The sequence below is a fragment of the Hippoglossus hippoglossus genome, chromosome 24, assembly GCF_009819705.1.
Source record: "Hippoglossus hippoglossus isolate fHipHip1 chromosome 24, fHipHip1.pri, whole genome shotgun sequence".
In the NCBI taxonomy this organism is placed as follows: Eukaryota; Metazoa; Chordata; class Actinopteri; order Pleuronectiformes; family Pleuronectidae; genus Hippoglossus; species Hippoglossus hippoglossus.
In genome coordinates, this window is record NC_047174.1 from 6,707,244 (window position 1) to 6,731,984 (window position 24,741).

Sequence of the window (24,741 nt, forward strand, 5' to 3'; positions counted from 1 at the left end):
AAACTTTATTTGCCTTGACTCAGCAAGTCTGAAGTTGTCCCCGATAGTCTGGTCGCTTTCTGTTAATTAAATGTTGCATTGATAAATTAGGTTGAATTACAGATAAGAAATATCTGAAAAAGATATAAATTGTTCTCTTTACTTTCAGAAATTAATCAAACTTTTAAAGTCAGAGCACAAATTTATACAAAAACTAGAAGATAGATACATAGATGACAGATAGATATACTGTAGATAGATAGATACCTTCCTTTATTGTCATTGTAGAGAAGATTGAAATTAGTGGCACAAATAACAGTTTTATCAAGATTTTAGTAATAGAATATAAAATATAAATATTTTAGTCTTGTAACAGTCCTGAAAAGGTAGCTTTACTCAAATATTAGATCATTCACTTAAGAATAAAACACCAATAAGATAAAACATACTCCATAACAAGTAAAAGTCCTGCATTTAAAATCCCACACAAAGAGACAACAGAGACCATTTCAAGGTCTGTTTACTCATCATGAATACGTGTTCTGTAGCTTGAGGAGACTAAAGATGGAAAAATCACATCGTGGGAAATGTAGAATCTTATGTTTGAGAATTGTTTAATAGCAGGAAGTCCTCATCACGTCTTCTCCTGCATCAGATTTGACCGAGAGTCTTAAAACCAAGTCACAGATCACCTTCAAGTATCAGAAAGTGAAAGAAGTCATTCTGCAGAGAAAAGGCTCTTATGAATGACGTGTTGTTTTATAGCATTAATGATTAATATTGATGAATAGGTCTGTAAGTGTTTTACTGTTGCTGCTGGTTGAGATGAAGCCAGTTTTTACTACTTTACATATTTTATCCCAGTGATTCATAAACCCTGTTTAAATGATCTCAATGAATCTGCAGGATTTGAAGGGGATTAATGGAGGAAAGAAAAGAAAATATTCTGCTGCTCAAATTTGTCTAATTTTAAAGGGCTTTTTTGAGAATATTTTATATTTTTAACTAATTTGACCTCCAACATGAAATCGAGACTAGATTCCAAAAGCCGAAATAAGGAACTTGAAACACCATCCTGCAGTTGTACAAACATTTTTTTCCCAGACTCAGGTCACTGTGACCTTTGACCTTTGAGCACTGAAATCAAATCTGTCAGTCTGAGTCAAAGTGACATCTGGTCAAAAGTTAAAGAAATTTCCTTAAGCAAAACATTACAATTGTTCAAGAGGCCCAACTTTCAGTACTTTCAAATATTCTTAAAGTAATACAAATAAAGTACTTTCCGAGCATAACTTAAACCCTAATGCAATGGTCTTTCAGGTTTCCTCTTCACCACTGATTCGCTTATTGTCGTTATTGATTACTTTTAGAAATATAAAAAACTAAGCATGTAACACCTTGAACTGAGAAAATGTAGTGGATTCGAAAGTACAGGATATTTACTGATACATGTAGAGGAGTAAAAGTTGAAAGTACCTGATAATAAATCTACTTAACATGAAAAATGTAAATACAAAGTGAGTGTACTTTGTAACATCCACAGATCCCTTCCCAGATCCAATCAGTTAATTTGAGTGTAAATGAACATTTCAGCCAAATATGACGTTTTTTTAGGTCAAAATGACATTGACTTTTGACCTTTGACCACCAAATTCTAATCAGGTCCTCCGTGAGTCCAACTGAACGTTTATACGGAGTTTGAATAAAATTTGTCCCGACATTCTTGAGTAATGCTCAAGAATGTTCACAAGAACGAGACGGACGAACAACCCAAAAACTGCGGAGGCATAAAATTGGAGCAGATGTGCGTGGTTCCTTTCCATCACAGTTTCAATCCAAAAATAATGGAAAAGATTCAAAAGGGCATATTAAATAATTTCAAAAGACCATCAGCACATGCTGTGAAAAACAAAACGGCACAAGCAAACAGATGCATGTACAAATGCCTTCATTTAATTTCCGTCTTTCACAAACAATCCAAGAACTTATGAGACAAATGTACAGGAATTATTTTGCCATTTTATTTTTTTTTCTTCACATTATTGCTTTACAGTAAAATGCATTGGTTGGATATGTCCAGTATAGCAAGACAAATACATTCATATAAGTTATACAGATTTCCTCAATAATGTTTTATAGTAACTAACTTTACATTAAATATAATTATTTTTTTTGAATCATTTATAATTCTTGACAAACAACTCCCACGTCACATTGAGCTCACAGTGCATCAGGTCGCATTCAATCAAGAAATACACACCGGTCCTCTCTCGTGCTCAATTGCCATTTCTAACGCGTGTGTTCTAAAGTGTGCGCTTATTTTCTACACATGATTTCCATACAATCTGAATTTATGCAGAATTACGACAAGTATGGCATCTGATCTCTTTTTTTATTGTATTTTTTTGTGTATTTGAATCCCCCAACGCTCTGCCAAAGAAAAACTAACAAAAGATGTGAGCCAGACGACCAATGAAAACATATGCTGTGTGTCAGGATGAGGGCAAAAAGAGGAGCTCAAACCTGGCAACCCGGGACATGACCACACAGAGCGACCTTCTAAATAAATAAAACCTCAACCCTGCACATTCTGAATCAACTAAATTACAGTAGAAATGTGCCTTCCCCATGAAAAGAGTCAAAAACATGGGTCCTGTTTGTACAGAGGGCCCAGTGGGTGAGGAAGGGCGGCGTACAGGTGGGTGTGCGTTGGAGTCTGCGGGCCCTGTGTGGTCACCTCCATCCAGTAACACAGCTATCTGAACCCAGGCGGAGGAGCAGTTTAAGGGGTCCAACTTTTTAAAAATTCCTTAAAGTCTGCTCTCACCCGGGTCCACCAAAAAGTGAGTCCCGAGGTCGACGGAGGGAAAAAACTCATCCCTCCATCCCTGTTTTCCCCGCTGCTCCTTCAGCTAGTGTTGGCGGAAAGTTAATGCCCTTGTGCGAGAGGGGACGGGAAAAGAAAAAAGAAGTGTGTGCGTAGGAGGTGAAATCAGACTTCCCACAATGCCACGGGTGCAGAGAGGTCCATACTGTTGGCTCGGTTCCACACACGCACACACACCTGTGAGCTCACACATCAAGTACCACGAGACAAACTGACGTCACATCTCCACGGGGTCTCCCGTCTTTGTATGGCAACCTCGCAGGGGCCTTCGGTCACATAGATTCTTTACATTGAGATTGCATATACAAGAGTGCCTGCTGCCGACGACGCGGCAGAGGAATATTTTTAAATCATCTAAACACGTCCCCACGCGCTTTAGTTTGTAGTCTCTGCACCGCACTGGCGGACTCGTCGCAGGCCTTTTTGCATGATGTCAAAATGTCTGGATTGCAGTGTAGCACGTAGCTGCCGATTTTTGTAAAGTGGGTCGGGCGGTTTCCATGGAGACACCCAGAGGCCCTCAGCCTTTTTCGCTGTGCTGTGGAGGAGCTGCGTTTCGGTGTCCCAGCATGCACTGCAGACAGAGGCGGGTGTGCTCATGGTGTCGACGAGGTTCCAGTCTGCTTCGGAGTCAGGAGCTCGGTGTGAGAAAACACACGCATACACACACATACATACACACACACGTTCTCTCAGTCGCACAGACATATACACTGAAAATACACACGCACAGAAGGAAGCACTAGTTGATTCAGAATGAGAGGATGGCTGTTAAAGTGCAATATCTACATGTAACTCAAAATCAAGAGACCATCACCATCGCCACCTCTTGGAGTTGTGTCCATTTCCAAGTTTCCCTGATAACCGACAGCTGTGGTTTGCACCCCTGCCCTGGGTAGAGAGGCTGCAGTACCCCCTACTGGCCAAAGGGTGTTATAGCAGACAGTGCTGAGAACTGCCTGGTTTCTTTGCATTTTTTTTTGTTGAAAAACGACTTTCTCCATGCTGCTGCTGCTGTCGTCTCAAGACGAGAACAAGTCTCCATATGATGACAGAAATCTGACGCATCCCACGTATCTGGAGACAGTTTTTTTTTTTTTTTTCAGAAGTTGTGCAGAGGGAAAAGTGAAACAACCCATCACTGAATGAAAATCACGCTGCGGTGAAGTCGGCGCCACGGCCGCCAGCCTGAAAGCCCCTCAGTGGTCCAATCTCCTTACAGCACAAAGCAAGAAAAGCATTTCCATGTGCAATTTGTTTCTGTGAAAAACAGGCAATGTCCTATATTTGCAACAAGCGCTCCTCCATATTTCATACAAGACAAAGACCTTGTTTTGAAAAAAATAAATACAAAAAAACAACAAAAAAAAAGTGTTTACAAGTTTTACATTGTGCAGTGCTGCATATGCATAACACCCTCACAGTCAACTGATCCGGACTGTGGCTTATCTCCACACAAACTGTCCTGACAATGTCCTTTTTAGAGGAAAAGAAAGCTGATTTGACCGAGCAGGTGAGGGTTGAGAAGAAATATACGCCGGGTGAGTGAAGCACGAACAGTATCTGCTCCCTGATGCCAAAGGCCATGCCGGGGGAGTCAGGTCCAGGTTGGAGGAAGGGGAGCTGCCGGGGACAAGAAACCTCCTCCTGGGGGGTGGGGAGATAAAGAGGAGGGTGCTTTTTTTCTTTGGGTGCTGGGGTAACTTGGTTCATCTTTTAGGAATCGCTTCAAGGAGACTTCACTCTACGTGGGGATTTTGGTTGTTTTCTTTTTCCTTCACAGACTCGGGTTTGGTTTGTGGAAAGGCTTTGAAAAATGGTGTGTGGAAATCTACAATGTGAACAATGAAAACACACACCAACAATCAACAGGGGCACTTATGATTCTGGAGGTCCCCGACATCTAAAAGGCATGCTAGATGGGTAGAAAGTTAACAGGTGCACAGAGGAACTAAAGAATTTACTGCAGTAACAGGCCACGCCTGAAATAATGGGCATTAAGGAGCTGCACTGAGACCAGAGGAGAAATAAGAAGAGACATAGAATGGAGTCCTCTGTTACAGTGAACTCCCCCCGGAGGAAATTGGATTCATATTTGGGACTTAAAGGATTACAAGTGGAGCACAGGGGAGGAAAGAGTCTGCAGATAGGTCCAGTATTATTGAACAAAAGAAAAATAGTTTGGGTTTGCTATGGGAGCATTGAGGTTTTGGTGTCCACGACATGCTGCTGTGCTCTAATCATCTATGCACATGGGCAGGTTGACGAAGGTGAAGACGTTGTACTCGATCAAGATGGAGAAGCAGAGGAAAATGGCGTAAAGGATCAGGACGTAGATTCCCAGCTTCATGTCCAGCCTCCACTTATTTACATGGATCCCCAGAACCTGCACACACGCACACGCACACGCACACACAGAGTTGAATTAATCACTTTTCTGAGAATAATCTCAACACCATGACCTGGACAGCCATTTGGAGCCTGGTCGATAAAAAGAAGCCGATCACAGACATGTTTTTACCTGTGTAAATGTTGTCTGATGGGAAACTCCAAGTTTTACATTTTTGATTGTATTTGTGTTTTCTTTTTTATTTAAATATATTTATGATAAAGTTTGATAATGACATTTTGGGGATGACGGCCGATTAACAAAGAAAATATGGTATCAGAAATTTCCCTAGATGTCCCCAATGGTATCCCCCGGTAACGGCCAATAACTGAAATTCCTGCACTAATAAAACTAAAAACACACACATTGTGCTTTTGTGCATTATGTTCATTTCATGTTACACTGTGAAGGGATAAAATGTGTGCGACTTCCTGAGCAGCACTCATGAGGGGTCATTCTGGTTTATTTTCCGTGGTAGAAGGTCTCATGAGTAATTTATCATGGAATGCAGCGGAACTAGCTTCTCCCTGAATGTTTTTTCTGTTCAAGAAATATATATTATTACCGGATGATTTCTCACAGGAAAAGCAAAAAGACACAAAGTGCTTACGATACAGATTTTTACATTTTTATGAACCAATTACATAACTTGCCTCAGTCACTGCTGCATTGCAGTGCATGAGTTAGTGATGACAGCAGGCAAACAGGGGTGTTAATAATTCATATAAAAATACTGTGGGTTATTACTTTAAGGTACACTACAGGTCGCTTTCCTGGAAACGGTCGACATGTGGCCCCAGTGAAACGTAAACATCATCAACTATTGCTCACCGTTAGGCCCACGGAGCCCAGCAGCAGCACCACCGAGTACAACAGCCCCCGACTGTTAATCATCACCTGCAACACACAGACGGGGACAAAAGATCAGCAATTCATCCGCAGACGTTTCTTTAATCTCATTTCTCAACGTGAGATGTCAGGACCCTCTGGATTCTGTTGTTCCTGATAAAAAGGGGGGGGGGGGGGGGGGGGGGGAGGCTGCTGCAGAGCAAATTGGCTCCTTACCACTGATCCGTAGCTGACACACATGGTCTGTATCGCCCAGGGAACCCCCAGTCCCACCAGAATATCAAACACGTTGCTGCCAATTGTGTTGGACACGGCCATGTCTCCCAGACCTGCAACAAAACACAGCAAATCAAGTTAAATGTGAAGCTCGGACTGAAGCTTTCCCTCATTAGGCAACACTACACAATGTTTCCACCAGTTACTTACAGACCCAGACAATACTCTAGTGTCTGTCTCTACTAGGTGTGAAAACACTGATTGAGTTAGACTATCCTGTTCCCCGCTGACAGTTGTCATAGCAACCAAGGACAGATATCTACACTTCAGACTAGTGAGGGTCTAGACGCCCCCCTCCCAGCTCAGGGACAGACTTATAAAACATTGTGTATGAACCCCAAAGAATCTTCACACGTGTGGAGAGGTGTTTAAATTCTCCCTTGGAGGGAGGACAACCTTCAGAATCTCTTCCTCTCTTCTCCTTGATGCCTCAAGCGTCAATAAATGTTTCTGCTGAAGCCGTTTCATTCCCATCACATCTTCTTGGATTTCAGGTCAAATAAAGCCCTTTATCTTCCAACTGATGTTTTACATTTTGCCGTTCTGCACTTTCTGGTATTCACGAGGGTCCTAACCTTATTCAGGTGGGAAGATGGCGACGCTGTAACGTCTATAAACAGCTCTGCACTACTTTGTTGTTCCCGTGCTTTGTATTACTGTGCACTCTCTTACAATTTATACCCATGCACACAGGGGACAAAATACTTCTGGCTGCATCTCTATATACATTATGTTATGATGCACTAGATCTGAAGAAATACATATTATCTGGATGTCTGCAAGTTTCACCGATTATAGGGAAAGTGCACAAATGCACGTAAACTCCATCTCTATGTAAACAGCTTAGAATACATACTTTTCCAGATAGACATATTTCTCTGTTTAGCCACAAGGAAAATGGCAGACCTCAGAAATCCCTCTCACCTCAAACTACGCAGATGCATTTGTTATGTTTTCTTACTTTGATAATTCCCCCCAACTAGACACCAGGGATCCCAAACGTGTACGGATTTTAAAGAAATGAGAATGTCCCCGGTTGACTAGTCCCATTAAATTCAACTTTCTCCTCTGGCTCTCTGCTGCATAATAAACCCTAATAAAAACAACAGTCCATATATCTTTCAGGGGGGGGGGGGGGGGGGGGGGGGGCGCACCTTGCCGGGCCACGATGAGACTGGCTATGCAGTCTGGGACGCTGGTGCCGGCTGCCAGGAAAGTGATGCCCATGATGACATCAGGGATTCCCAGAGTGTAGCCGATTACAGTCACCTGAGAGAAACACAGCGTCAGGGCTCAGGAATATCATCATCCGTTTGTATGAGGAAAAGCTAATTCAGACCCTAATGTTTAACGATCCCTTAAACAGAACTGAACATTACTCAAGATTTGATATAGAACTGGTTTGTGATTTGTTAATTTAGTAATCAGTTTAACGCTAACCAGGATAGCGCTAGCTCAGGCCTTGTACTTTTACTTTGACTGTATTTATATACATAAGCACATACATAGAATTGAGTTGTATTTATGTACCTTCTTAAATTGTACCATTTCATTTTCATAGTACCTTTGTTGGTTGTGCTTTTGTCAGGCTTTCCTGATTTCTCACTTTAAATAGAAAGATAATTTCAATCATTAAATAATATTCCAATTATTTATTTGTATTCATTTTTTTTATTATTTATAGATCCTTTGTCTCTAGAATTAGTAAGAAGTGTCATCAAATTGCCCGTTTTGTTCAGCCAACAAAGATATAAGACTAAGAGAAGCTAATTTCCTCTCAGACAACAAGCTGGAAATCATTTTGTTGACATTTTCCAACTAACTTTTCAAGCAAAAATAATAAAAACGGTCATTAATACACTTTGTAACATTAATATGTCCCTGTAGATGCCTCATTCTGAACTGTTCGAAGTTCAATCTTCCGACACAAACAGCGACTGCACTCACCATCCAGACCATGAAGTAGGAGAAGACTGCGATCCAGACAGTGGACAGGATGAAGGAGAGCATGAAGAATCTCTCCCAGCGCGGCTTGGCACAGTTTGGCACGGTTAGGTACAGCAGCAGGAGCAGAGGCCACGAGATCAGCCACTTAAACCTGCTGCCGATACCCGCTGCGGCATAAACACACACCGGCAGAAGAGATTAGCTCCTGTTCACTCAGATGATAAGTTTAAAAATACTATAACCAGGAGTCACTGTCACATTCATTATGACTTTAATCACCGTCAACAAAACAGTTTAATGTTATTGCTTCTGTTCAAACCACTTTTATCATTTAATTTTTCACTTTAAATATCATTTCTCCACAAATTATGTGGAGAAACCATTATGTCAAGCAAGTGATTGCTGGATGCATTTCTATTTTACACGTTCATTCAAAAGCAGCATGAGGACTGAAGAGAGCTCAGCCCACTAGCACCTTGAAAACAAGCAAAAACTAAAAGATTTTCATTCAAACAAACATGTTCATGCGCGACTATCGTAACAACGTCTTCACAGGTCGTAGTAAAACAATCCCCCACACAGCTGCTACCAGGGTCCTCACTAAGATCCTGCACTGGCTTCCTGTGTGTCAAAGGATGGACTTTAAAAATAAATATACTCGTCTACAAAGCATCAAAAGGTCTCAGGCTCAAGATACATCTCTGAGGTGCTCGTACGCTACAGAGAAATCCAGACTACAAAGAGCATTTGGCACCGATTTAACTCCGCGTCCTCCTCAAATCGAAAACAAGCAGGATGAAGCAGATTTGAGTTTCTTTGCTGCACCTGAGCTCTGCTAAAGCTGTCGGATCATTTAAATCAGTTACAGTTTGCTGCAGATTTACAATTAAGTCAATTAAAAAAAACTTCCTTTTAATCTTTAATCTCTTTTCAGGTGTTTTATTGTGTAATTGTTTTAGTGGATGTTTGTCAGTGCATATGTGCGTCTTGTTTTTTGTCGCCTAAACCAAATTGCCTTTGGGATTAAAAAAGTTGTACAGTAACCATTTGTGTCTCTGGTTTTATTGTCTTTTAAATTAAATTGAGGTCTCAATGTTTTCTATGCGTCTGTGAAGCTCTTTGAATCGTCTCGTCTTGCCTGAGCCAATAAGCTTCCTTCATTTTGCTTGCTAATCTTGTCCGTTCTATTTTTGCAGTGCACTCCTACAACATCTCTCTGTCATTGCTGTCAGTTCTGATCAAGTGGATTGAAATGGGATAGATGAATAAATACTGTTGAAAAAAAAAAATTGTTGCAAATGTTCAGATGCAGAGGAACATTTTATCCTTCTCACTGAAGTCAAAGCTTTTACTTTGACGGCCCTCTTCCTGTTTTGTGGCTCGAGCAGCACCTCAAACACCAAAAACCTGAGCCTCCTCCCTTCCACTTCCTTTCTAGTCCAACACCCCCCCCCCCCCACTTTGATGGATTGGTCCGATTGAGCAGAGCTGTCCAACCAAAAACTCCCTTCAACAATAATAAAACTTCAAGTCCTTATAATAAATATAAAGAGGTGAAACAGAATTATAAATATGTCAAATATGTCTAATATATAGTATCCAACCATGTGCGGCAAATCACACGCAGTCATCAAGTAAATACATGAATCACATACTTGGAAGATGAAATGGTGAGATGGTTACATTTTCCTCCGTCTCGGTGGGTTTGTCCTCGGGCACGTTTCCGTTCTCGATTTCGACCTTGCCGTCAATCACTTGTGTCTCCACGCCGTTGGCAGCTTGGACCAACTTCTGGCGCTTTCAGAAAAAAGAAACTAAGTCAAAGAGCACAGGAGCAGATGCGCTGCTCATTTCATTGCTGATCCGTTGACATTACGTTCAGTGCAATTGTGTCGGGGTGTAATCAAAACATCTCAGTAATGCGAAGCTGAAAATACAAAAAAAAAAAAGAAACGTAACATTCTACGTCAGCTACTTATTGGAGCAACAACGCGCTGCTGTACCTCTGTGATGATGAGGCGACTGGCCATGCGCAGACGGGTCTTGGGTCCAAAATGGCTGGTGACCATGACACGGAGCCCGGCCTCTGGAAACCTGAACTTTGAAGGGCTGTCGTGCATGATCTCGTCCACCATCACCACCGAGCCACGGCTGTAAGGCTTGGTGGGCTTCACTGAGGGGGTGCAGGGACACATTTTAAAAATATAAAAAAGGTAACAAATGGGCGCGCTGTGCATCAGTCGAGCAGAAAAATCACACAAGCTGCGTTTTTTTATTCATTATAATTCTGTTTTGTGTCATTCAAGTGAGTTAATTGATACCTTCCAGCTGAAGTGCTTTGTCATGCTGGTTAAAAAGTAATATGAAACAAGTTTAATCATAAGTGGATTATGTCCCATTAGCAAAAGTGCCAATTAAAACTTTATGAGACTAAACAGAGCAAATTTTTAAAAGGGGAATAACCATCAAGAGAGACACACTACACTATAAACACTTGTCGTTTCATTTTTTTATCCTGTAGTACTACAGTTTCCTGCGCCAAGTTATTAAGGAATATTAATGGCTGCTGAATCAGAGACATTTTGTCACTCTATCAGAGTTAAAGCTGCAATACGCAATGTTTTTTCATGTCAAGATATATTCCTATTACCCTAAATCACAGCGAGTCGTGGATGTGGACGGTTCAATATCCACACAAATCACAACCTGGGAGTAAAAACGTCCCCTAAACAACCGCAGGGATGTCGGGTCTTGACAAGTTGGAGGTTTTTCCAAAGCTCTGGAAATAACTTCTCCTTTCACTTCAATCCCTCATTTGATCCTCTGCAGTTTATGTCTGTGCCTTCCTGATGCTTGTGTCCAAGGGAAGGGATTCTGGGTAATAAAGGTGTGATTGAGGGTTGAGGTTTATTTTATGTAATTAAGATAACTTCAAACCTGCATATATATGAAGAATGTGGCAGGACAATGTAAAGTTATGTGGAAGGTGACTTGCAGATCTGAAGAAAGGCCTTCATCTTTTTTAGATTTGAACAAATTCAGTCATAACAGGACCAGTTAATAAACCTATCTGGTCTTGATGGAGTGGCAGATTAAGAGTCCTGCTTTCCTCCACTTCCCTCTATGCTCATGGAGGAAAGGACGAGTGTGAACTCTGTCACTCCAGGACTCAGCAGCGTTGAATCTTTGGCCCGCTCAGTTCACAAGTTCACATGATATTTTTTTTTTACCACCGAACTTCAAATAACTTTCTGAAATTGCCTGGTGCAGCTTTGAAGTTCCTCTGCCTGTTGTGAATATTTATGGACTGACTTGGAGATTGATTTCAGAATCTGTGACCTCTTGCATCCTTGACCTCACAACCTCCGACTACTATTCAAACCTCCACTTCAGATAATCTCTGTTCTGACAATAATACATACTGTACAAAGATTTTATTGGCATCACATAACTCCTCATTTGCAATGAGATACAGTATATGGGAATAATAAGTTCTACAGTATGCTTATTATTTGATCTCTGCCTTAATTGGACTTATGCATGCAAGAATGCACATAAATTAACTGTGTAAACAGAGCTGGCATCAACATTTCCTCTTGTGAACTTCATTACCACTTCAGGAGTGAGTGGGTCTACGCCCCAGAGACCCGCAGAGATAAAGAAGTGTGGGAGCAGAAAGAATTGGCGCACACAGCAGCACAACACTGTTGACAACAAAGCAAGACAAGTTTTAGTAAGGCTAAACAGACAGGCATGTTAGCAGTAATGCAGCCAAAGTGGGAAGAGTTAAACGTCTCAGGTTAAATGTCAGAGAAGAACGTTTTTGAGAAGTCAAAGGAAAAGAAGAAGAGGCGACGAGGAGGTTAAAGCCCAACATGACATTAGAGACAGCAAGTCCCTCTCAAGTTCATGAATCTTGTTAATAAATTCATACAAAATCCTAAATGTAATAGTATCAATCAAAAGGTGATCGGTATCAATCGTCTCCTCTGTCAGCAAGGAAGCAAATTAGCTTATTTCCCAGTATGAGCTGAGGCAATTCCAGTTAGTTCAGCAGAAAGAGGCAGAGGGTGAAGCCACGATCTTGTAGAAAGGAAACAGACTTCCAGGGAAACAAAGCCAAATCATCCCATTGATTTCAACATTTGTCTGATTGATTCTCTGGCAGAGAACAGTCTTGGGTACCCGGCCTGTCTGGTTAACCTTACCTGTTGAGAGTAAAGGCAATGACGGGTCGTCATCCCAAACATAGTCATAACTAGTATTACCATCCTCCATCTCACTGCTGGCCGCAGCGTTACCATTGGCCACGTTCTTCTTCTTCTTCGTCCCCATGAAAAACCTCTGCATGCTGGAGTTGAATCTAGTAAACAGATGGAACATAATCCCAAACATTAGAGACGCTGAAACTGTTCAGACGAGAGTCCCAGAAAGACACAAACAAGATTAAAGAAAAAGTGTCAGGATTCAAATTGGTAAAATAAGGTTTACAGGATGAGCTGCAGATGAAAAGGTTCCCGCTCGTTTGAAATATAGCGTGTATAAATTAGTTAAAGTACAGTGTTTACACGCCATACTGCTGTTATAATGAATGTACAGCTAAGGTGGCCTAGTTTCTGAACACCAGCATCAGCATTAAAGAAAAAAATGGCTGAAATGTGCTTTTTCTGCATTAGTACAGAAATCTGAAATGCTCACAGAACCAAATCAGAAGACTTTCATCAGTAGCGTCCATGAAACCATTAGAGAGAATCACATGAAAAACACCGAGCTGCTGCCTTTCAACATAATGTGCTGAGCTGAACTCGGGTTCCACCATCAGAAGCAAACATTTTAACTGAATGTGCTTCAGTGCACATATAGAAAGATTCACTTACATCATTTTAATTCCACATTTTACTTGATATTCACTTTCTTTATGTGAACTACGAGTCTAAGCATTGAAATTGTTATGTTTTTGTACAGATTGTTAAGTATAGAGGCCAAAATACAGCAAAAAACAAAGATTAATAATCTTACTTCACATGAAGAGAAAGTTCAAAACCATGGATTTTTTTTTGCATAACTTAAAACTTCCGATTCTAATCATAATGTCAATTGTCCATACATTGCGCAGCATTACTAACTGTGGTAACAGTAGCTAAACCATGTTGTTAGCTAGGTAATGCTACTTAAAAGGTTTGTTTTGCTCGTGAAAAATGACAATGAATCTAATTATTCTTTAAAATGTAAAGTCATGAAAAACAGACACTTGCATTTGAAGTTGGAGATTAAGAAACTGCTGTTTTACGGAGTACATTTATCAATTTCGGGCCCAATTAAACTTAACTAAACTTATTTCTGCACTGTATAAGCCGATTTTTGTAATTAGGTTGCCATTTCGTGTCCTCACATTTTGCCGCATGTGAGCCTTATGCTTGGAAAAACAGCCGAGCCCTGGAAGGTCACCTCAGAGCAGAGCTTGTGTTGTATTGAACCCACTCTGCTCCATTTTGAACGGCCCCAAAGTGTCGGTGGATATTTTGGGACAGGGGAGACATAACAGCGTTTCCTACAGCGGGCACTTTTTTTTTTTCCTCTCCTCCAAATGAGAAAGGAGAGGAGTGATCCGGTTAAGCCTGTGCTCTTAGCCACTGCAGAGGGAGAAAGATTAAACTCTTATGGCAGCGAGAGAGCAGACTGCTGCTGAGTGTAACACAGATTACCAGCTGGACAGTCTGGACTGTAAAGACACAACGTGATGTAAGAGGAGTCTGTGGTTGCCCCAACAAGCTCAATGTGGGCAGATACAGTAAAAAGACAGGGGAGCAGATTGTAACCCCCAAAATGATTCAGGTAACCATGAACACGATTTCACTTCTCATCGCTTTAATCATGATCAAAACTAATCAAATAAAAACCCTCATACTTAACTATGACAAATCATGTTTTATGAGACTAAAGTATTGTTCACTCCACCAAGAAGTTTATGCTTTCACACGTGTCGATTTGTTTTAACAGATTTCCTTGACAGTTATTGAAACGACATTTTCACAAGTTCCCAGGTGAAAATTCATGGATCTTGAGAAGAAACAAATCGGGCATATTAAAGTGCCAGTGTATAAGATTTAGGTGAAAGGGATCTATTGGCAGAAAACTAACATAACATAAGCCTGGTGATCTAAATTGCACAAATTAGTCTTTTCTTTACCCTCGAATGGGCCCTTTATAGTGAAATACTTCATATTTACGTCTGTAGCAGGTCCTCTCTCTGGGGGCTGACATGTTTTTTACAGAACCTCAAACTGGACAAACTTTCATGTTTGGAAGGGCAGGGTGAGTTGAAGGGTATTCAGCTGTAACATGAAGCTTCACCACTAGATGTCACTAAACTCTACACACTTAACCTTTAAGGGGACTGACATCAATGTGTATGTGCAGCTTGATTTAATTCAAGGGGACTGTTGGGCCTTGGCGGAGTTATGCCCTCTACTGAGGACCATTGTAGTACACATAATGACTTTTAAAGTTAATTATTAGGTGAAGTGAACTGTAATTTGTCCAAGTTGATCAAAACGCATCGTAGAAATCATACTTTGCTGCAGCTTGATTCAGTGGAGCAGCAACACGTTTCACCAGAAGTGCTCCCGAGTGGAATCTGCTGCAAACATCTGGACGGGGACGTGACTGAGACACTCCCCCTCCAGCTGGATACCCACCCTCCTCTCGTTGGCCATCCTCAGCGGCTCACAGGTGTTAGTGTGTGTGTGAGCATTTCTCCCCGATGCACACACTCAGCTTCTTATGGCGACGCGGTGTTACTCGACTTGCCGAGAACCAATTTAAGAATATGAATGTGCAGAACTCACTTCATGACGAGGATGTATCCAGCGTACATGACTACCAGCACCAAACTCTCCCACCTGATGAAAACAAAAAGTAAAGGTTGAGGAATGAATATACAACAAACTACAAATTAATAAGAATATCCTAAATATTTTAGATTATGCAAATGTTAGAAATTAGGGCAGAAGAGCAAAACTTACCAAACTATCTTCCCGTCGTAGATGAACTGAAAAATGGGAAACACTTCTCTTAGATTAAATGAAATGACATTCAAAGAAGAAAGTGCCAGTTGGTGTCCGTTGTAAATAATGCATGTGGTGAGCTTACTGCAATCAGAGCCAAGACGGACAGGGTGTAGTAGAAGGAATCCCTGAAAACAGCCCACCAGGTCAGTATCACCACCTGGGATTTCACAGGGAAAAGTGCAGACATTTATTATTCTAAGTTTGATGGGGGTACTTTGATAATTACACTATAAACAGCATATGATACATATATATTGGATTGACTGTCGGAGAAGGGGCAAATCTGAATTACTATCAGTTTATGTCTCCAGAGTTTCATTCTCCATTTCCACTTAAACCAGGTCTGAGAAAACTAACTGAGGCAGATGGCTTTGTTTCCCCTCAGCGAAAAAGAACTTCTGCTACACATGTGCTATAAATAAACAGGATGATGCAGCCACAGCGGTAAGTCACTGCCACACACACACACACACACACACACACACACACACACACACACACACACACACACACACACACACACACACACACACACACACACACACACACACACACACACACACACACACCTGTCCAGCGAAGATCCCGCAGACACCAATGATGCAAAGGATGTTGAAGACTGCTGAGCCAACGATGGTGCCCACCCCCACGTCTCCATGGGTGATGAAGACACCTGCACACAGGGAGTCGGCCAATCAGAATCAGCAGTGACACCAACCATCTGGGAATGTCGTGCATGCACACCCGGTATAGATATGTATGCAGGAACGAGCGTGTGTGTGTCTTTACCAATGACAGATGCAAAGAGCTCTGGTGCAGAACTGCCAGCTGCCATGAAGGTGGCTCCGGCAACATCTTCACTCAGATCGAGTTTCTGCGGAAATAACACAAAGACGGGCGTCTCATGCAGACAGACCAGCGTTGTGTTACTCAAACACTGAAAGATTAAAGACTACAAAGAACCCTGTACCTCACAGATCTTCTCCAGCGCTGTCACAAAGTATTCGTCGCATGTTATTGCGAGGGCCAGGAACATGTAGAGGGTCTGCGGACAGAGTTAAGTTTGAGTGTGAGAGAGAGAGAGAAGGGCAAAACAGAAATGGGGGTAAATGTGTGTGTGCATGTAAGATAAATCAGTGAATAGAGACTTGGCAGAGCAGAGATGTTCTTGGGCTAAAGGACGAGTGAAGGGGAATTTAAAGCACAGCACCCACTTAAATTTAAAACGGCATTAAATTAAACCGTCAGTTCAGTAGCGAGAGGTTTTCCCTTACAATGTGAAAAACCTACGGGACCTGCACATCACTGCTGCTGCGTGTGTGTGTGTGGGAGGGAAGGGGGGGGGCTGCTATTTCAGTAGCTGAGGAGAGAGATCTATAAATTATAGATCAGCTGTGACATCATCAAGGCCCGGCAGCTGTGGCAGGCGTGCTCTGCTCTATGCTATCCACAGGGGGCAGTGCAGGACCGCAGTGCGCACACACACACACACACACACACACACACACACACACACACACACACACACACACTTTGTCCTCTTCTCTGTATTGAAGCCAGGACAATAACTCATGTTTGTATTGAGTCATATATTCGATTGTGCAGAATAAAGTCTGGGGCAAGGTTCAGGTGAGAGAACAGGATCTTTAAAATCTCAGCTACTTGCATTAAAGAATAAACAAACCTGAACAGACTACGAGAGGCTGTAGGGATCAAAACATTTACTTTGTGGTTATTTTATGAGCAGTTTCTCATATTAGAACTTATTTCAATTAAATTCAAGCATATCCAAGTGTTAAAATAACATTTAAAGCCATTTTATTTCCTATATATTTTTCGGTTTTGTTCGTAAGGGGCCATGAAGAGACTTCTTCCTGATGCACTTTTTGCTCCTTGTTATGTGAAAGAGTCTTTTCAGTATGAAATTCTCTACTTGTCCCTGTTCAATGTTTCCTCTGCAGCAGCGAAGGGATCGTGACAGAGAATTTTTTACAAAACACAGACTATCCTTTACTCCAACAGTAATAATACATTACAAAGCTTCAGCACTTCTCCAGCAGTAAAGTGAAAGCTTTGAAACTGTAGAATTTCATTTTTGGGGGGGATCAAATTTCAATTCATTTACATTAGATTAACGCCGCAGTGGAGGTTGTTTTCCTCTGCGTTTGTGTGTTAGTTAGCAACGTTACCACAGTCGGTATGTCAAAGTCAGAAGAGCTTAACGTGAATCAATATAAACAACGGTTTTCAGCACCTCAAACTCCTTTTTGCTTAATCCTCACCTTATCTGCACTGTTCTAATGAGTCAGGCGATTTCAAACAATACTCCATACACCAAGAGAAGCTGTGCCATATTTATGAAGCTTTCCAATTCACTCAGAGAGTTCAAGCTCTCCTTTTAGAGACCATCATCATTTTATGACACTCCAAGTAATAAAATGAAATGAACGGCTGCTTACGGTGCCTCTGTTGTGATAATGTGCGTTCAGACCATGAGGCTGATCTACAGCATGAATGCACTTACACAAATGATTTACATCAGCTGTGCGGTTAGGTCAGTAAACCTTTGTTGTTGAGGATGTTATCTTAAATGCTTTATTCGCTTGTTATTCTTTCCCCATGTACCTTTACGAGTCAATACGCCGCTGACCTCCAGAGAGGATGTCTTCATTGTTGTGTATTGGTTTCTCGGTTTGGTTTTTGCAGGATCACACAAAAGCTACCCAACAGATTTCCACCAAACATGGAAGGATGGTACAGAGACCAAAAAATAAAAAAAACGAATTTTGGCGTAGATCTGGACAAGGGGTCAGATACGAGAATTTATTTTAATCACTTTCTTAAACATTGCAAAATTGGGCTCCCCCCCCCCCCCATTCTTGCTGATTTCCCAGAAACTGATTTATGGATCTTGATGAAATACATATACATATATACTTTTAAGGGAGTGATATCTATGAGTGTATGAGCATGATAGAAATGAAAGGGAGTGTAGGACCTTGAATAAGGTTTGTGCTGTGCCAGTATAGGATATTGTTTTCACAAAAACCTGGGTGCATGCTGGTTTTAATAGGATCATAACTTTCCCATGAGTTATCTTTAAAATCTGGCTTGGCAGAAACTACTCTCATAACTCCAATTTACCTTCCAGGCTTCAAAAGCCAGTAAAGCAGTTATTAGCTACGTGAAAAGCTTCTAAATCCAACCAAGTATTCTTACCGCCACAATGTGCAGCATAACGGCCCCGCTCTTTCGTTCTGCATTGGTGAAAAGGTCACCGGGGAACTCGTGTATTGCTGCGAAGAGAAGGAAACGTCAGGGTCAGCACACATCAGCAGCATGACAGTGGAGTACATGTTCCTGAGAGGACTGTGTGAATTCATAACGGATGTCGGGCTCCAGGGAACAGGCCTGGGATGCCCCGAGGCTCAGCTGGCTTAGACTAATTTTGTTGTGGCACCCAAGGCACAGTTACTCCTTCTCTAATATCGCTTTCCACTGGATTATGTATTACAGCAAAAGTATCTTGTTTACCCCAAAAAAAAAACAGGGCATAACAGCCAGAAAGGGTCAAATGCAAATCAAATAGCTGCCTGTGATCGTCATCCAAAAACTGTCTTGAAACGCAGACATCAAAGGCTTTGAATTATCAAAAGGACTGAAATGGTTTAAAATATTCACTTCAAATCCATATTCTCGTTGCGGTATGTCACACCCACTAACAACCAATGACTTCATATCTATTCATGGAAAAGAGAGAATCAAGCATCTAAAAAATAAAAAAAAAACCTGTTGTAAAAATCTTGAGCTATATTAGGAGCCTGAAGTCATACAGAATTAAAGCAGGGGGCAGAAAAACGTCCCATGCCGAGGACTCGTCATCCATCATCCAGAGCTCCAGCTGGAACACAGTGTGATAGTGGTACCACCAGACGGCTCAGATCTCTGGGAGCACGGCCACACCGCAGTGCACCTGGCTGGGGAGCAAAGCTGGCCTTCCCCCCCCCGGCCCCTGTGGGGAACAGCCTCTGGCCGGTCGACCTGTCCCCGTTGGGCCCGGGCTGCAGGCTCTCATCTCGTCTTGCTTTGTAACAAGTCGGCAACATTACCGGTATGTTGCTTACATAAGCCACATCTATCTAAGCTACAGTTAGCCTTATACAGCAGCCAGCTAAGCTCTTTGAGGCTGTTGTCAGGCATAGCAGAGCTTTGAGCTAAATGCCAAGATCCGCATGCTAACATGCTCACACTGACAAACATGTTAGTTCAGTGTATTAGCATGCTAACATGTGTCAATTAGCACAAAAAACTAGCTAAAGCTGGAGGCTACTGGGAATGTGTTTTGGTTTTACAGACATTTGGTCACAAACCCAAAGTATTTGACGAATTCACCCGATGAAGGCGCAAGATGAGAAAGATCAGAAGATAGAGGAAAAGGGAAGTGATTATAAAATCATCCTGAGCAACTTGGATGTTAAAGAGGAAATTGAGTCTCAAAACAAAACTGATAAGAAACTTTGGGTTTCTTGTGGCTCTACATGTCAGAGGATCCTAAAGGTCACTGGGTTTCCTCCTCTGGGGACCATGAATGTGTACAAAACTTCACTGTAATCCAGCAAAGAATTACCAGTTCAGAATGGACACAAGTCCCTAGAGACAAACACAAACATGCCAATTCTTAGAATGACAAACACGATGTGACCAATCAAATCTCTTCATTTCATCCGACATGGAGATGCATGGTTTTTCTCTTAAAGGACTTTCCCCTGTATTTTGCCCCACATACCATCAGATTAACAATGGAACAAAAAAAGAAAAGCTGACTTCATGGCAAGGATTCAATCAGTCATACATCCGAGTGTGAATCGCGCCTCGGTACAATGGCAATTTAACTCTCAGTTGATCGTCAGCTGACTCCTTCACAACATAACATAGCATCACCATCAATAGATCGGTTACTAAATCTACAACGTTCATTTTCCACAGCTGCTAGAATGCAAATAGATTTTAAAACACTTCTTTTCTGTTCCATTTATGCGTAACGAGTTGGAAAAACAGCAAAAACAATGCTGTTTACAAGATTTGGGCCCTTGTCACATATGGACCCATGAAGTGGAACAGTGCTCACCTGAGACCTCTCACTGCATCTGTCCCGACCTCACCGATGCATGTTTTTATGATACTCGACGATGTGCACGCATGACTGAGTCGGCGCAGCATTTGGAACACTGCACAGGCAAATCAAATACGCCACAGGATGCAAGTCCAGGTCCACTTAATCAACGTGCATGCCTCCTGGATTTCATTCAATTACATCACGTGGATGGAAATGTGGCACGCGGTGCATCTCCATATGTCATCAAACACATTATCTTTGCCGCATAACAAAGAGCCACGACTACAATGCTATTTGTGGCGGTGGGAGACAAATTAATCCGACCTTGATTTGGAGGAGATTTGGTATCTTACAGGCATCGCTGTGGCGCTTCGCGACACCAAATGCACCCGTTTTCATTACGGGACCGAATAATAAAAAGTTGAGCAGACAAGTAATGTGGATTATGACCTTAATACACAAGGGTAATGAGAAGCTGCAGAACACCTGGATGACATTGAAAACACCGACTGTGGCAGGCGGCTTTAGCTCATTTCATTTCTGACGGGTTTATGGGCTGTATTAAACGTGTCAGAGAGCCGGCGGCCTCAGGCAAAGGCACAATCAATTACAGGATTTGTCAGCTGTGCCCTCAGAGGTGACTGAAAACAAACTGATGCCAATACAGAAAGCTAAACTCCCACTGATACCTCGTCCACAAACACCACAACTGTATATATCATTCTCGCTCCAATGTCTGTTCACCTCCTGCTTTCCAGCCATGTAGTGCTTTCAATTCAACTATTGAATGCCATAGCCACCCATGTTCTTTAGTTACCGTTTAGCCCCATGCGACTGTGCACAATCAGCTCTGGCTGCGCGGGCGTTAAAAATAGGTGTTCACAAAAGGTGTTTAAAGGGCGCCAGCACTGAGACAGCCGAGAGATGGCGGGCAAGCAGGGGTCACCTCCCAGTCCCTGTAAACACTCAACTCGACAGCGTCTGCAGGGTTCGTCTGTGTCTCCTCAGCGTTAGAGGTCAAACCGGACATGCACATGCTTCCACAGCCATTTCACACACAAGGACGGGACAGGACGTGCACACAGGAGCAGGGGGACAGACGGAGCGTTTCAGTGAGGCATCTCAAATGAGGCCCATAAATAGAATCATATGTAACATGTAGCTCTGTCGGGTCAAATGCCATTTTTACAGAAGTCAAATAAAATAACTGAAGACACATTATAGACATATACATAGGATATGTTATTATGAATTGTGGGGAAAGGCAGATGTGTGCATTGTGGTGCAGAGTACTGAATTTAAATGTGGTTTCATAAGGGGCACTTTACTGAGTGTGATTCTAGTTAATCCTTTGTTCAGTAAAACGCCCCAAAAAATATATTTATCATTTACAACCTATCATGCAGTACAGCACTGAGATATACAGACATCTAAACATTGGGCACCTTGAACCAAAGGACATCTTCAGGTAAATGTGTTGAAGGAATTGTGCCAAGTTAACCGCTTGCAGAATAAACTGCCGTGTGCTGAACAAAGGTTTTGTGATCGTACACTTCTGAAAATACAACTAAAACCTTTATCCTGCTGTTGTCCTGTTTGTATAGGACTGCTGTCTGTTTCGGAGCCAACGAGGGAGGAAGGGAGCGAACAAAAGGACGTCAGGACTGGCAGGGCATGCAGGGCATGCAGGAACTAAAAATAAATAAATAATAAAAAGTCCTTTTCAGAAGCTAAGCCACAAATCTATAAATAAACCCTGGATTCTCTGTTTGGACACCTGACTGGGCCTCTTATGCAAGAAATTACTGGCAAAAAATGTTTTGTTCATCCGCCCCCCAACCCCCCCCAATCCTCTGCTCCTCATCTTATCAACTCCAGAAGTAATTACAAGGCCACGCGGAGACCTCACAAGAAGTGTTGGGAGGATTTTACGAGACGCAGCGCTGCCACAATCCACATTAATACTTTTAACACCATCACGGGCTACACTGGGGTCAGTTAGGTACAGCTCAAGAATTATTGGATGGGTGGTTTAGTGTGCACAGTAGGCCATTAAGGAGCACATCTATTTGCATGTGGGGTCGTCTTGTCAAGCTCAGTAATGCCCATCATAGTCAGCTTTATCTCAATTAACAGTCCTCAGTTCTTTAAGTGAGAATAGAACACATTAAACATTATTTCACAAAAAGTAGTAATTTAAAAGTTAGCCGATGACACGTTAGAATGTAAATAAAGATGGCCGACACATCTCCACTTCCCCCCATTGAACAAAAATGAACCCAAAATATCTCGGATGCGAGAACTGCCTAAGACCTAGTTCTTTCACTTTGTTTAAATGACTTAAATCATTCTGGCAAGAATCTTTTCCGTTATTAAAAAGGTGACACCTAATTTTCACCCCCCCTTACCAGTATAATTTTTGCACAGATATTTCAGCCGGTTCCTGCATTCAACTCATGTAAAAAGTATTTTCTACGTTTTGCGTCACTGCTGCGAGAAGTGTGATTTAAAATGAATAAATAAATCTTTTTTAAATCTCATGTCTCATACTCCTTTTCTACACAGGCTACTTTCCACAGCTTTAAGTCTTAGTTAATATACGGAAATCCCCTCAGATAACCTGAATATATTGACATATTAAAGTCAGAGCATGCGAGCCATTCTTTACATTTGCACAATTATTATTCCATAATCTGATAATATTTTAGATATTATGGTGCCGTTACATAATGGAGCTCAGTATCGGGTGCCGTCTGTTGTCCCAGACGAGGACTGACAGGACAGTGCACAGAGGAGGCCGCTCTCTAACACAAATCCCACTTACAGATGAAGTCCTGCAAACGCCACATTTCCTTAAAACGGTGTCGTCTACTGAATCTTAAAGTCGTTCTGATGCGGGAAAAACCACAATGACATCTTTGATTAAAAACAGCCACATCAAAATATAACTACGCGAGTGAAATGTTTTGGCTCGACGCCTGGCGCTACCTTCTGTCACGGCCTGCACTCACACACCAGTCAGGTCATTAACGCCACACGAGCGACACTTCAGTACAGTAATGAAGAGACTCTCGAGAGGAGAACGGCTCCTTTGGGTCATTATTAGCCTATTAGATAATTAACTTGCTCCAGCAGACATGAGCGGGCATCATGACATCGGCCCTGCGTGTAAACACGATGACGACGTTGCAGGTCGCCTTGTGGGAAAGTCTGAGGGGGTCACACAGAAACAAGTCATGAAATGCGCAGCGGCTCGGTCGACACGCACGATTATCCCTTTGTCGTTGGGTCAATACTTTCCCATGCTCACACGTCACATGTACAGCTCTTCTCTCACGGCCGTGTAAGCACTTAAACACATGTGATTTCACCTGCATGAACACACTCGCGTACCTATCGCACATATACATTTAAGCTTCATTTCCCATCAGCCCCTATGTGACGTGTGTGTGCATTGCGGTGGACCAGAAGACTCCTGGTTCAATAACCTTAAGGGGACACCACTGTCAAACATATGCATTCAACTGTGCACAGGAGAAATAGGTGAGCAACTCCCTCGGTGGGGTGGGAGGAAGTATGAATCTGCAATAACAAAGAGAACAGAGCGGCTACTGTGGCATCACAATTTGAAACCCATCACGATGTGCTCCCTCTCCTCAGATTTAATGAAAAGCACTTCTTGCTTTATGAGCAGCAAAAAGGCAGCAAATCTCAAAATGGACAGAATGACGAGGAATGTTTACATAAAGGAGGTCAGGCGTGTTTGATCTGCACAGCGTGGAAAGTGCAGGTGCTCGTGCCTGCGCTCGCCTCGCCGCATTGTTCCACTGTTGGCATGCAAGCGAGAAGCAAAGCGAGGTCAGTTTCCATTATGCGCAGCAGCATAATCCCCCTGCTTGTGTAATTCCCTTTTAAAAAGCCTCCTTCTGGTGTTTCCCTGGAGTTGACGAACCTGCAGCACGGCTCCCCGCTGGCGGCTTTACTCCTCGTGCTCCCGCCAATTGTTTTTGCCCATGCCCCCCCCCCGTCCCAGAAATAACTCAGCATTATCAAATCCTGCCTTTTCTCTCGCACACAGACGTCATTAAAAAAAACTACACTGTGAAAAAATGACAAGAGTAAAAAGTCGTTCAGCAATGACATGCAGTTGAATGAATTAAATATGTTAGTTAGTGCTCATATATCTCTAGGTGGGTCGTCCTGTACCTGCTTTGTGGTATTGACATTT

General features: G+C 42.2%; 1 protein-coding gene across 4 annotated transcripts in view; it reads right to left on the bottom strand.

Moving 5' to 3' along the window:
• Positions 1-1,910: 1,910 nt before the first annotated feature.
• The window catches only part of slc24a4b (solute carrier family 24 member 4b), a 35,713-nt gene continuing 12,882 nt past the window's right edge, over positions 1,911-24,741 (bottom strand). Inside the window, exons 3-17 of one of the 4 annotated variants that reach the window (XM_034579750.1) lie at positions 18,617-18,693; positions 16,368-16,442; positions 16,187-16,271; positions 15,967-16,070; positions 15,480-15,554; positions 15,353-15,378; positions 15,176-15,229; positions 12,536-12,690; positions 10,331-10,500; positions 9,983-10,124; positions 8,328-8,494; positions 7,535-7,649; positions 6,321-6,433; positions 6,087-6,152; positions 1,911-5,252 (exon numbers count right to left, since the gene is read on the bottom strand). In XM_034579750.1, the coding sequence (XP_034435641.1) occupies positions 5,103-5,252; positions 6,087-6,152; positions 6,321-6,433; positions 7,535-7,649; positions 8,328-8,494; positions 9,983-10,124; positions 10,331-10,500; positions 12,536-12,690; positions 15,176-15,229; positions 15,353-15,378; positions 15,480-15,554; positions 15,967-16,070; positions 16,187-16,271; positions 16,368-16,442; positions 18,617-18,693 (1,574 nt within the window). In that variant the 3' untranslated portion in view covers positions 1,911-5,102. The remainder of the gene's footprint in view (positions 5,253-6,086; positions 6,153-6,320; positions 6,434-7,534; positions 7,650-8,327; positions 8,495-9,982; positions 10,125-10,330; positions 10,501-12,535; positions 12,691-15,175; positions 15,230-15,352; positions 15,379-15,479; positions 15,555-15,966; positions 16,071-16,186; positions 16,272-16,367; positions 16,443-18,616; positions 18,694-24,741) is intronic. The other 3 variants (XM_034579752.1, XM_034579751.1, XM_034579753.1) reach the window with 3 other exon arrangements.